The sequence below is a fragment of the Saccopteryx bilineata genome, chromosome 1, assembly GCF_036850765.1.
Source record: "Saccopteryx bilineata isolate mSacBil1 chromosome 1, mSacBil1_pri_phased_curated, whole genome shotgun sequence".
NCBI lineage: Eukaryota > Metazoa > Chordata > Mammalia > Chiroptera > Emballonuridae > Saccopteryx > Saccopteryx bilineata.
The window spans coordinates 222,287,260-222,301,224 of record NC_089490.1 but is presented as its reverse complement, the minus strand read 5'-3'; the positions used below and the strand labels follow the sequence as shown (position 1 = coordinate 222,301,224).

General features: G+C 41.0%; 1 protein-coding gene across 2 annotated transcripts in view; it reads left to right on the top strand.

The window, feature by feature from the left end:
* The first annotated feature begins 3,375 nt into the window (after nt 1-3,375).
* PLD5 (phospholipase D family member 5) overlaps nt 3,376-13,965 on the top strand; it is a 287,657-nt gene continuing 277,067 nt past the window's right edge. For both annotated transcript variants that reach the window (XM_066236396.1, XM_066236384.1), the window contains exon 1: nt 3,376-3,676. In XM_066236396.1, the coding sequence (XP_066092493.1) occupies nt 3,488-3,676 (189 nt within the window). In that variant the 5' untranslated portion in view covers nt 3,376-3,487. The remainder of the gene's footprint in view (nt 3,677-13,965) is intronic.

Genomic DNA, 13,965 nt, shown 5'->3' with positions numbered 1-13,965 from the left:
ACTCCAATTTTCTCCAGAAATAATCTCATAATTAACATATGTATTTTAAAAAATAATGCTTTCTAGTACTTTCTGGGATTTAGCCAAAAGAGTTGAAAGCTTATGCCTACACAAAAACCCACATCATATTTACAGCATCTTTATTTATCATTACCCAAACTTGGAAGCAACCAAGATGCCCTTCAGTAAATGAATGAATAAAGAATGGGTACAGACAATAAAACATTATGCAGTGCTAAAAAGAAATCTCTACTTTCCTCTAAATTTTGCTCTGAACCTAAAACTGTTCTAAAAAAATACAGTCTTAAGAAGAAGATAATACTGTCTAAAGCTGCCAGACTTACTTCTAGACAACAAAGAATAATTTCTTGGGTCAGTGGTTTTTTGTGTTTTTTTTGTTTGTTTGTTTTTTGTTTGTTTGGTTGGGTTTTTTTTTGTATTTTTCTGAAGCTGGAAACGGGGAGGCAGTCAGACAGACTCCTGCATGCGCCCAACTGGATCCACCCGGCACACCCACCAGGGGGCGATGTTCTGCCCATCCGGGGCATTGCTCTGTTGCGACCAGAGCCACTCTAGCGCCTGGGGCAGAGGCCAAGGAGCCATCCTCAGCACCTGGGCCAACTTTGCTCCAATGGAGCCTTGGCTGCGGGAGGGGAAGAGAGAGACAGAGAGGAAGGAGAGGGGGAGGGGTGAAGAGGCAGATGGGCGCCTCTCCTGTGTGCCCTGGCCAGGAATCGAACCCGGGACTTCCGCACGCCAGGCCGACACTCTACCACTGAGCCGACCGGCCAGGGCCGGGTCAGTGTTTTAATGTGGTCTTGCATAATGTGAGTGTAATTAAGGTGGTCATGATGCAGACAGACTACCAAGGAAAGTCTCATAATTGAAGTATTTTATTCATCAGTAATGAACCTTTTATAAAACCTGGTTATACTCAGTAAAAATAAACATGAAAAATAAAACATGTAAGCACTGAACTAAGAAATATTCACTTGTGATTTTTTTGATTTGATGTGGTAAAATAGTTACTTATTTATAGTCAGTGAATCTGGCTTATTGACCAGATTCTGTAATTAACTAGACACATAACTTTGAGCAGGTCATTTAATTTCCGTGAGCTTCAGTTTCCTTTATCAAAAAATGGAAATGGTAGCAACTACCAGGTTGACTTTCAGATAATTTTCTCATTAAGTAAATGTGATAAAGGTATGAAAACATGCTAAAGGGTTTAAAATATTATGGAAATGGCCATAATTGTTACAAAAGGATTAATAAAATACTCCCAGTTACTTCTTGGTACTTACAGCCTTAGGTTTTCTATTCATGCAGACTGGGGATGAAACAGTAAAAATTTATGTTTTTCCTGATATTTTTTTGATCCTAACAAACATTATCAGTGAATTGATTATAATGCTCAATTCAGTAGTTTGCGTGTCACATATATGCTTCAAGGATATTCTTTTCAAAAAGTGGAGATAGTAGCAACTACTAGAGTGATTTTCTTATAAAGGCGTAGTTTTTAAAAAATCTGTTCAACATGAAAATCCAACTTGATATGGATACCATTTGTTTAAATTCTCCGTCAGTGAGATGCTTTGTTATTACTCTGAATTGATTATCTGTCCCTTGTCAAGGTTTGGATATAACACATAACCCACAGTTTAATCTTATAAAGCAAAAAGCAGAAGATCCTGTGCAGAAAGGAGGTCAAGGTTTTCAAACACCAATATTATGAAAGATATATAATTATATTCATTTATATTGTGTTAAACTTTTAAAAATGCAAAATCGGTGAAGGCTAAATTGTAATAACAAAAAACGGGAGACAAGACAATGGAATGTGTAGTTTTTACAACCTTGTAATCCTGGTTCAAATCTTTGATTTGAAGTGTAATTGCTGCTTGAGTCTCAGTTCCCACACCTGGAAAATGGAGTTGATAACTTTTATCTTGCAGAATAACTGTGAAACTCAGAGACAACCCACCAGCAGGAGCATATATTACACAAACTATTCAGCTCCTAGGAAAACCAATCCAGAATAAACAAAAATTGTGTATGTTATTTGTATCCAGTTGCTTCATCCCCAAATTGATTACTTATTCAGTTTTATTTGAACTAGTATTATTACAATATCATCTTCTACTATGGATATTCTAAAAGGGTGTCAGACACAATCCTTCCCCTCACAAAACTTGACTTTTCTTAGCAGGACGGTCTTTGAAACCATCCCTCACATTGGCCAGGGCTGGAGAACACTTCTGCCCGGGCTGGCAAGAGAGTTCAGTTTATCCTCTGTGCTGGCTCTCTTTAAAATCTCCAGAATACTTCTCTAGCCTTCATACATTTCCCAAGCTTTTAAGTAGAACTGAGAAATCCTTAACACTAGTTGTTATATAGCGTTTCAATCATATAAAAAAAAATGTTTTGAGGCACTAACTCCAAAGATAGCAAAAGATAAAGAGATCTAAGATGTAATTATTAATCATTCCTGGCTGTTTTAGGATTGAGCCTGAGAGGAAAAGGTGGTATAAAAACCATTGGAGAGTAAAGGCCGGCCCTCGGGACCTTTGATCAGTGAAGGCAGAGCGCTGGCGGAGAGTGTCCAGGTGCCGGTTGCCTAGGATCCGGTGGGGTGGGGCCGCCAGGCGCTTTGTTCAAAGTGGACGCTGTGATGAGCAGGTCGCGCAAGCCTAGCGGCGCAGCTACTGCACTGCTAGAGCCTCGCAGGAAAGTGGTGTGCAAGGCTCTAGAAAACACAGTCCTTGTGGACATAGGTTGCTAGGCACCCTATGCCTAAGCTAAGGCTCCGGAAGTGGGAAGTTATTGAACTTTCAGAATAAGGGGATGTAAAGCCAGATCGGGGCGGGAGCGGGGGCGCTGCAGGCTGGGCGTGGGGGAAGGACGGAGGTGGATCCTGAGCGTCTGGGGATGCAGTCCAGCGCTCGCGCTCACTTCTCCAGGGGTTACTCGCCTTCCAGTGGAGATGTTGGAGGGAGAGGTGTAGCCAGTGGAGGGCCCGCGGTCCTAGTCCGCGGCCCGAGCCCGCCGCCTGGCCAGGGCACGGAGGAAGAGGCTGCGGCTCTCACTGCACCAACCTGCGGGCTCGGGCTGGCTCAGCAGGCGGCGGCCCCTCCCACCCGCACCGCTGCCTCCCTACTTCCCTCCCGCTCCCGCCCCACCGGCCGGGTCCCAGTTGGTGCCGCAAGGAGCCGGCGTGCGGAGCGCCCTCTCGGGACCGCAGCGGCCGTTGACAACGCGGCCACGCCACCTACACCCGCACTTCTGCTTCCTGGAGCAAGCTTACCTCCCTCCCTGACTCCCTCTCGCCCCCGCCCCTGTTCCCGTCTCTCCTCCGACTCCCCTCTCCTTCCTCGACCTCGTCCACTCCACTCCCGCTCCTGCCCGGCCTCCTGCGCGCCCTCGGTGCCCGGCTCTCCACGACCATCCCGAGTCCGCTGTGCGCCGCCCGCCGCCTGGTCATGTCAGTATGGAGATCCGGCAGCACGAGTGGCTCTCGACCTCCCCCCACGAGGGCTTCGAGCAGATGAGGATCAAAAGCCGCCCCAAGGAGCCCTCGCCAAGCCTGACCCGAGTGGGCGCGAACTTCTACAGCAGCGTCAGGCAGCAGGACTACAGCGCCAGCGTCTGGCTCTGGAGGAAAGACAAGCTGGAGCACGTAAGGGCGCCTCGCTCCCCGGGGCCTGGGCCCGCACCTGCCGCGCGTGCCTACTCACCCCACGCGCGTGGCTGGGGGGCCTCGGCGGGTGGCTTCTCCTTCTGCACTTTCTTGCCACAATGACCGGGCTGTGGCGGAGGGAAGGGAAGCTTTCTCTCCAGGGACTGCCCGTCCACCACACACCTAGACCTCCCCGCAGGTTCCCCTCTGTAGGGCTCATTTGCACTGTGCGTTGGGGTGCGGGGTGACAAGAAATGGAGCTGCCACCAGCATGGTCCGAGGAACCCGGCGTTGCATTGCGTGGGAGTGGGCTTTCGCGGGGTGTTTGTGCGGGTCTTTGGGGGCTATTTAACTCCATCCACAAACTAGCAAAGAATCCTTAAAGTTGGCATCGCTGGCGACTCACCCTGGGCCCCTGCACAAGCAGTTAGTTTCCTGCAGAGTGGCCTCTGGGAAGAGCAATTGGCGATCTTCTCTACTCGAGCCCAACTCGGGGGAGATGTGCGCGTTGCTAGGAGAAAGGTACAAGGAAAAAGAAAGGGCAGGTCGCCCAGCTCCCCCGGAACGCGCCACTCTGGAGGGTGGGAGAAGGTGAGCAGGGACCTCCACTCCCACAGAGTGCGGGCTTCCCGCCAAGCGTTATGAGCTCTGGGCTGAATCCCTAAGGAACCTCTGGAAAGAGAAAGTCCTTCTAAAGAGGCGTTTAGTGCATCCACAATTTCAAATCTGATCCATCAGCATCTTCTAAACCAAATGTTCAAGTGAAATGAGAGTTATCTCAAGAGTGCAGCACCAAGCAGCTAAGGAGAGGATGCTGTTTCTTCCTGCGGAGCTGCATAATCTAAATTGAGTCTGTTCGTGGAATGTGGAGGTTTCCTCATATTTGGGTCACAACTCCAATTATGATAGGGAGATAAGAGCGGGAACTTCTGGAACTCACACATCTACCGCTGTGCCGACCTGAGTCCCATCTGACCCTTCCCCTTCTCCTGTCCCCTGGTCTTTTGCAGGGACAAGCTTCCCAAAAGGAAACCTCAGGAGGGTATTTCACGTAAACTCAGAAAGAAAAGTCTCTGCCTTTTCTTTGAGGGCCTGATTAAGTCCCTGAAACCTCAAATTTAAAGCTTTGAGTTGGACAGCGGCCTTTGTCTTGTGTGTAGAGCACCATTTTTTTTTTTTTTTTTTTTTTTTTTAACATCCAAAGGCTGTCTCATCCATAAGACCCTGGAACTAATTGAAGATTTCTAGGATGGCAAGTTGTTTGAGAAGCAGCCGTATCCACTTAAAAATGCAAACCCAAGAATCAGCAAAGGAACCCGTGCTATTATTAGTTTAAAGGGGAACAAATAGCATCTTTATGTAATTTGACATTTGATGTTATCTGGTTTTAGTACCCGGGAATGGTCTAGCCTTAAGATGGTGATATATCTTTATTTCAATTTCACTTGGAATGTGAGTTCCTTTGCAGCTTGTGCTTTTAGCTGATCTATTTCCTTTATTCTCTTACTGAAAATCAATAGCGTAGTCTTCTTTGAGTATGTCTTCTTGAGTCACAGACACTGCCTACGTTATATTTAAATGGTTTCTCCATTTAGGTTTTCATTGAAAGTATGAAGTCATACCAGGTGGGCCAGGGCAGTATCCCCATGCAAGGATCTACGCTTTCTTCTTTACTCAAGTGCTCCAAAAGAGAGCATTGCATTTATTTAACAATAATATTTTTTAAATCAATCATTTTGTTCGTTATTTACATTAATATAGCATTGTTGTTTGCTTTCTTAAACACATTCTTGAAACGTACTCTGTTTTTCTTGATACTTGCTTTCAGTTAGAAAGGAGACTTTGCTTCAAAGGAAATTTTTTGTGGTATTCTTTTGTTCCTTGGAAACATCTACAAACTTTTTAAATGAAATAATATTTATGACAGTGCTAAGAAAATGATAAATTAGCATAAGCATGTAAATTTATTTGAATTCAGTTTCTGGGTATTTAGAATATGTATCATGTTGGGTACATTATGATGCTTCAAGTTGTTTGATATTAATTTCAAATTAAATATTGGAAATTTAAAAATCCGTAACAAATGTCCCCTAGTATATTATGACCACACAAAGCATGAAAACATAATGTTGACTTTATTATAGACAATGTTATGAATATATGTGGCACCTTTAGATTAGATGTTGCAGAGATTGGGATGAGTGTGTCATATAAAGTTCATATGAAGTGATGATGGTAGTTAAAAGAAAAACACCCTTTGTTCTTTCTAATCAACTGGATGACCATGATTTTTATTGTTAAGAGTGAACTAATAATTATGAAGATAATTTACATGAAAACAGCCTACTGTTGTTTTGCTGATGCATTAAGCGTTGATTTAGTATTAAGGGCATAAATAAACTATGGCTTCAAATGACACACATATTCAGTTACTACAATAATGGAATTCCCTGAAATGAAATGTGGCAGTGTGTGGACTCTGTCCAGACTTTAGAGGCATTGATTAATCTGAAAGTCAATAACAGTGTAAAGTGACAGCTATAGAATACATTTCCACCCACTTCACTAAAAATGAGGATATGTAATTTCTTTCTCCTTTTCTGGTTGAAAGACTACAGGACTGTCACCTAGTTAGACAAAAGAAAAGTGACATGAATTGGTGTAGGATTGGAAGGTTTTCAACCTATCTGTAAATTTGATTCTTGTTGTTTTAGTTGGTCAATACTTAAGATGAACACCCATAAAGAAATAATGTATATGAGGGAATTCTTCCATTTTTAGGGCATGATTAGAAGCTACACACATGATTAGAAGATGTGTTTGGCCTGACCAGGCAGTGGCGCAGTGGATAAAGTGTTGGACTGGGATGCGGAGGACCCAGTTTCGAGGCCTCAAGGTCACCAGCTTGAGCGCAGTTTCATCTAGTTTGAGCAAGGCTCACCAACTTGAGCCCAAAGTCACTGGCTTGAACAAGGGGTCACTCGGTCTGCTGTAGCCCCATGGTCAAGGCCCATATGAGAAAGCAATCAGTGAATAACTGAAGTGCTACAATGAAGAATTGATACTTCTCATCTCTCTTCCTTCCTGTCTGTCTGTCCCTATCTATCTTTCTCTCTGACTCTCTCTGTCTCTGTCAAAAAAAAAAAAAAAAAAAAAAAAAAGAAGAAGAAGAAGAAGAAGAAGAAGACATGTGTGTACCATGGATTTTGGACATTGAACTCCACTTGGAAAATCCAGGGATAAGTAAAATTTCTGGCAGTACATAGACTGTTGTCTCATTAGCCACAAACATTGCTCTTGGTTCTTGATTATTTTGCTTTATTGTTTTTATTGTAATACCTATAGCTTTAGAAGGGTTAGTTTTGGGGAACAATAGAATTCTATTTTCTATAGGATCTATATTGACTGTAGATATAATGTAAAAGGGAAGCATGTGGTCTAGCAAAGCAAAAAAAGCATGTAGACACTTCCTTAACACCCCAGCCCTCTCCTGCTCTGTCAGACCTCCCTGGGGCACAGTCACTTTAAGAGTCACCGTTTCGTAATTTGACTATCCAAAGGACAGTGTACCATTAGACTGGCATCCTTTGGTGGTATATGCGCTATTCAAACTTTTTTTTTTTCAAAGTGACAGAGGCTACTCTGCTTAGTCACCTGGTTTTGTGTATGTGTACAAGTTTCCTGGTGCATTTATGAAGGTGGGGATGCCTTATTTTCTGCCCTGCTTATTCAGCTTGCTAAAATGTGGATATGGGTAGGGCTCTGGTTAGACAGACCTTGGTTTAGACTTTGACTCCATCTCTTATTAACTTTTTGATCTTAGGCAAATGACTCCTAGTCAATAGGATGTGTATTCACAGTCCTTTGTGAAGGAGTTGCAGGTTTGCTGGGATGATTCAAGGAGACAGTCCTTGTCTGTACTGCAGTGACACATAGACCCCCAATGTGGGAGACTCAACACCACAAAAATGTGTGCTCCCCTCTTGCTTTTCACCTATGCAGGTTTACAGGTGTCTTAGTTCATTCGGGCTGTTATAACAGAATACCATGGACTGGGTGGCTTATAGACAATGAACATTTACTTTTCACAGTTCCAGTGGCTGGAAGTTCACGATCAAGGTACGGGCAGATTTGGTGTCTGATGAGAGCCTGCTTCTTGAATCTCAGGCAGCCCTCTTTTCATTGAGTCCTCACATGGTAGAAAGGGCGAGGGAGCTCTCTGGGCACTTTTATAAGGGCACTAATCTGATTCACAATGGCTGCAGCCTCATTTTCTAATCCCCTCCCAATGGCCCCACCTCCAAATGCCAGTATACTGGGGATAAGGATTTTGGGGAATAGAAACATCTGAATTAGGGGGAAGACAAACCCCAGTCTATAGCAACTGAGTGTTTTCTCATTTTAGTTGTCTGGGCCAATGGAAGCTCCATTCTGATCTGATCATTGCCTCTAAGATTGTCAAGACAGTTAAAAGGGATACTGGTGAATCATGTAATGTCTCTCACTGTTTCCATCCAGAAGTGATATTTCTTTTGACTGCCTTTTATTGGCCAAAGAAAGTTTCATGGCCCAGGCTGCTTCAAAGAGGGGGAGAAAGGCAGATTTAGCCAACACCCAGAAAAAAGAGGAAGGACATCTGTGCTTAACTCATTACAACAACTGCAACCCATACAGCTCTTAACTTAGTGCACGCTGTGCATGGCCTGTGTTAAAGCTCACCACACGGTCCCTACAGATGTGATTTCTTCTCAGGGGTTGTCTGGTTGGCTGGCTCAACCCTCACACTCCACCCAAAGAGCTACCACTTTTCAAAGTTGAGATCAGCCTGTCTGCATATATATAGTTCTGGACACAAGGACCGTGGGTTCTTTAGCCAGCAAAGCCATTGCAACACCGGGAGCCTGTTAGACCGCCTCCCAGCCTGGCCTCCAGTCTATTCCTTGGGGGCCTGTTTCCTGGGCCAGTGGGCACCTGCTTGCTCTCTGCCTGGTCCTGCTGTGGCTGACTCTTCTTGTTCTCACTCTCTCTGCAGGCTCTGCTACTAGAGACCAGCTCCCTGCCTGGTCCCCAAACCCAAATTTCTTTGCCAGTACTGTGCTGGTTGAATTAAGTCGAGCGATATTTTATTTATCTGCTTGGTGACTCAGAAGGCCAATTTAAAATTAAAAGAGACAGCAGAAGAGAACTTGTAAAGAGTGGAAGATAGCATCCTAAATGTTCACACTTGTACGGAACCTTAGTATCCTGCTTGGTTTGGTAAATACCTTGCTTAAAAAAAAATGTCTCTTCTAAGTGTGAATTTGTACCTGCTTATGTAGACTTTATGTTACCAGTAAATAGTAAATAAATGCCAAGTGCACACTTGCTTCCTGGAATAAATTATTCACATGATGAGTAAAGAATAAATGGACTGGAGCAAACTTGGTCACCATGGTCTAGGCTCTTATGTAATGCTATTTACGTCCCATGGAGAGGATTCCTAAAAGTATTACACTCCACAGAGCAGATTTGTACAGCACCGAAGACTGAGTTCAACCTAAGGGAATGAGTCTTTAAAATGTTCCATTAAAAATCAATCAAACAAATAAGCAGAAAATAGCCTTTTCTATGTTTATGTATTAGTGGCCACACTGGGTCATTTTAGTCTGGCAAACATTGAAGAACATTAACATTTACCAGGAGTATTTGCCATGTGCTTTTAGATAAACAGAACAAAGTCTAAGCCACGGCAGGACTCTCCACCTCTCTAACTCATCAGTCAAGAAATGAAAGTTTAGACATCTCCTGAGAGTGTTCTAATGGATCTCAGTGTCATGTTTATTATCGTATTTGTTACCACTGTAGGTAGCATATTTATTCCACTCATGGGCTTCTCTTACTGTGGGCTGACATTTCAGTTTGTTCTGAAGATTTTGACTTATTTGAACTCTGTTGGGTGTGGCTGACTTATTTTAACACCGCCCCAGTCTGATGAGCTCCTGCCAAAGCACTAATAGTCTGTGGTATCATATTTGATATATTTCACTTGAGAAGTGCAAAGTTATTGTAGTTAAGATTTCTTTTTCTTCCTTTCTTCTATATAATAGCCGCACACCACCTTCTGGCTAGTTTTTCTAAAAGTTTTTGCTTCTCTTTACAGACTTCTGTATCTCAGGTTTAAAACTAAGGGTTTTTAGTTCTGCTATTTTAGCTGTAACGATCAAGAACTCTGATAAACTTCTGGAACAAGGCAGTGGCAGCAATATGTTATATTTCCACACTGAATAGACTGAGAAGTAGATAGTTAGGCAGATGCAGATCTACTGGTGAAGTGCCAGCCCAGAAACTTCGCTTCAAGGAGGTATTGGTGATATTTAAAACTACTGAATTGCCTAAGATTTCTACCTACATAGATTGTACTGTGTGCATTCAGAGGACAGCAGAAAAGTTGAAACAGTTGCGATGTCAAACTGTGGTTGTTGAGAGACAGATATTTTTCCCAAAGAAAAGACATTTCTGTTTTCTCAGAAACAGGGAAAAGTGAGCCCAATTTCTAAATTCAGATATCAAACTCTTATCAGGGTTATGTGGAAAAGTAAAAACATGGCAAACTCTCCCAGGCAGACTCAGGTACGTAGGAAAACCTCACTGCTATCCCACATGTGGAGTTGAGCTACCTGACCAGGAATGGTGGGTCCAGCCATCATGGCCCTTGGGTGATAAATATGGTTTTTCATTCTCTAAAGAAGAGACAATGGGCCTCATTGAAATAAAAAAAAGCACTCACATTGGCAAAGTCATTATCAACAAATATTTACTGAGTGTATCTTTTTTTTTTAATTTTTTAATTTTTATTTTTATTTTATTTATTCATTTTAGAAAGGAGAGAGAGAGGGAGAGAGAGAGAGAGGAGAGAGAGATAGAGAGAAGGGGGGAGGAGCAGGAAGCATCAACTCCCATATGTGCCTTGACCAGGTAAGCCCAGGGTTTCGAACCGGCGACCTCAGCATTTCCAGGTCGATGCTTTATCCACCGCGCCATCACAGGTCAGGCCTGAGTGTATCTTTTATGTGAAGGACACTTTGTTGGGAGATTATGAGTACTTGATTCAAACATTCATATCACATATACTGTGTTCCAAACAGTGCAGAATATACAAAGACTAGAGCAGGGTCCCCCTGTCAAGATGTTTACATTTAGAAATACAGTTATAATACAAATACAGTGTTGTGAATAATGCAGAAAAGTACAAAATACTGCCTCCAGGGGGCTAGTTTAGACAAGAATAATATACAGCTAAAGATTAAGTAATGAATCCTGTCGTATATAATAATAGCATATAACAACATTGAATCTATTCCAGTAATGCCAAACTGATATAAAATGTGGAAATCAATTAATGCAATTTATCTAATTAATAGAATGAAAGTAAGCCCATATGATTATCTCAACAGATGAAGTAAACAATTTGATGAAATTCTCTACCTGTATATGGTAAAATTCTCAATAAACTGCAACTTAAAATAAATTCTATTTTTTCTGATGAAGGATTTCTTTAAAAGGAATTACATTTTATGGTGAAATATTAAAAAATTATCTGCATAGATTGTGAGACAGAGATGTTCATTATCACTACCTCTATCCAGCGTTGTACAAGAGGTCTTAGGCAAGAAATAGAAATAAAAATGTAAGAATTAGAAGAAAGTAATGAAATTGTCATTATCAACAAATGACATGATTGTGTACATTTGACAATGCAAAGTAAACAACAGATATAGTTAATGAACTAATAATATCTCTAGATTTATCACAGCCATTGGATACAAAGTCAAAAATTAAATTAGAAAAATTTCCAAATAAAACTGAAAACCATTAGCACTTACATTAGCATGGAAATACCAAATACTTTGGAATAAATCTAGCATAAAAGTATGAAATACTTAACAAGACTGGTAAGGCCTTTTTGAATCTTTCCCAGATTGATCTATAAATGCAATTTTAATTAAAATCCCAGCAAGTTTGCATGCGTTGAAAAAGGATTCAAAATTTAAATGGAAACACAAAAGGCTAAGAATAGCTAAGACAATCTTGATGAAGAAGAACAAAGGTAGATGACTGCTTTCAGATAAGAGAAGTTATTATAAAGCTACATTCATTAGAGCAGTATGGTTTGGTGCAAGAATAAATGACTAGATCAATTGACAGAATAGAGAGCACAGAAACAGACTTGTGTGCATTTTATTATTGACAGGTACTTGATTGGTAACAAAAGTGGCAAGTACTGAATTGCAATGGGAAAGAGACAGTCTTTTAAAAATAGTGTTCAATCTGTGATATATCTATATTAAAAATGGACCTTGATTTCTCTTTTACACTACACACACAAATCAGATAGTTGTGGATTATAGAACTCAATCAGAAAGTAAAACAATGAGGCTTCTAGAAAATAATATAATAAAAAACCTTTATTGAGTTGGAATAGGAAAAAATTCTTTAAAAGTTTTAATAATCTCTATTAAGAGTAATAAACTGATCTACATTGAAATTAAGTAATTTTGTTTATAAAAGAGTCCATTAAGAGAATGAAAGGGTATGTCACAAAGCAGAAGGATATATGTATTCCCAACACACACTCTGACAAAGGGTTATGGCCAGAATATATAAAGAGTACCTACAAGTCAATGAGAAGAATGTAGACAACTGAGCAGAAAAGTGAGCGAGATATTTAAACAAGAAAAGGTGCTTGATGTCATCAGTCATCAAGGAACTAAACAGTTAAAATAAAGTCATAATTTAGTGATCATACAATCACTAAAATGGCTGAAATGAACAATGATTGATAGTAACAAGTTTTGATGAAAGTGAGAAACATCTCTAGCTTTCATAACTTCTGGTAGGACTATAATTCATAAAGCCACTTTAGAAAACTGTTAGTAGTATCTAGTAATTTGAAGAAATGTCAACCTTATGATTCAGCAATTTAAAGTATACATATATCAAACAAATGTGTGTTCATGTTCACCAAAGTTATGTACCTGAATGTTTATTGAAGCTTTATTTTAGTAGCTCCAATTAGATGCATCCCTAATTTCCAATATAGTTGAGTATCCCATATTCTCATATCTAATAGTCTGATATCCAGTATAGTTGAACAGATAATGAATGCTAATTTATTCATATGATTAACACATTAAGCAATGAAAAGAGTTTAATTATAAGTATACATATCTATATCTATGCACTAATGTGGATGACTATCTCAGGCTTAATGAGTGAAATGAGGACAGATTCAGACATAAGATTCTGTTTATGTGAAAAAACAGGCAAAGTTAGATTGTGGATATAAAAATCAAGATTAATGATTAATTTTGAGGGTAAAATATGTGGTAGGGAAGCTTCTGGGCAGATGAATAGCATTTTATCTCATTTTTTAGGAGGTAGTTACAAAGTAATATGTATAAAGGTGAGCACTGAAGATTTGCACATTATATGTATATCGTATTTTAATGATAGTTTACAAAAAACATGTTAAATATATATATTGCCTTCCCTTGCTTACTGCTGATCTCTGGCTATACTGCTCAAATGCTATGCTTCTCCTATCCTACTCTCTCAAGCCAATAGATCTTGGGTCCTGATGCCTTCTGTCATTGTTGTCTTCACATGGGTGACTTGTCACCTCCTTGGGTATGGTTCCTTGATCTTTTCTTTTCCTCACTCTCACCATCTGCTCCCAGCAACTTTCCATGTTATCTCTGATGTGTGTATTACACTGTGTTCTTATTGTGTGTCTATTTCTCTTTTCCACTGGACTGCTCGTTCTTCAGTAAATCCATATTGAGCTTCCTTCAGGAGCAGTTGTTTAGTGAATTGTAACTCCTGGGGTTGAGAGACCTTAAATCACTCCTATCCAGACAAGGGGGTCACAGAAAGCTTCATCCTAGGCAAAGATTTTCATCAGACTCTAAAAGCCCCCCAAAAAAGAGCACTGGGTTGAGGACTGGCCTGAACCAAGGCTTTTGAGTAGAATCTGGGCAACAAGATGAGCGTTTGGAAGACCAGGGAGTTAACAAGTATGACTGGAGGGCAAGGTTTGTTTAAGGGAATGTTGGATGTGAAAACACAATGCTAGATTAGAACAAGACCTTGGAGGGCTGAGGATTTGAATGGTAAGCTGAAAATGTTGGGCTTTATTCTATAAGCAAATGGGAAATATTTCAGTAGACACTGTATTTAGCAAGTGCAGGCTTCAGAAAATCTGTTGGTGACATGTGACATTTAAGAATGAGAGCGAGAATAGGGGCAACCAG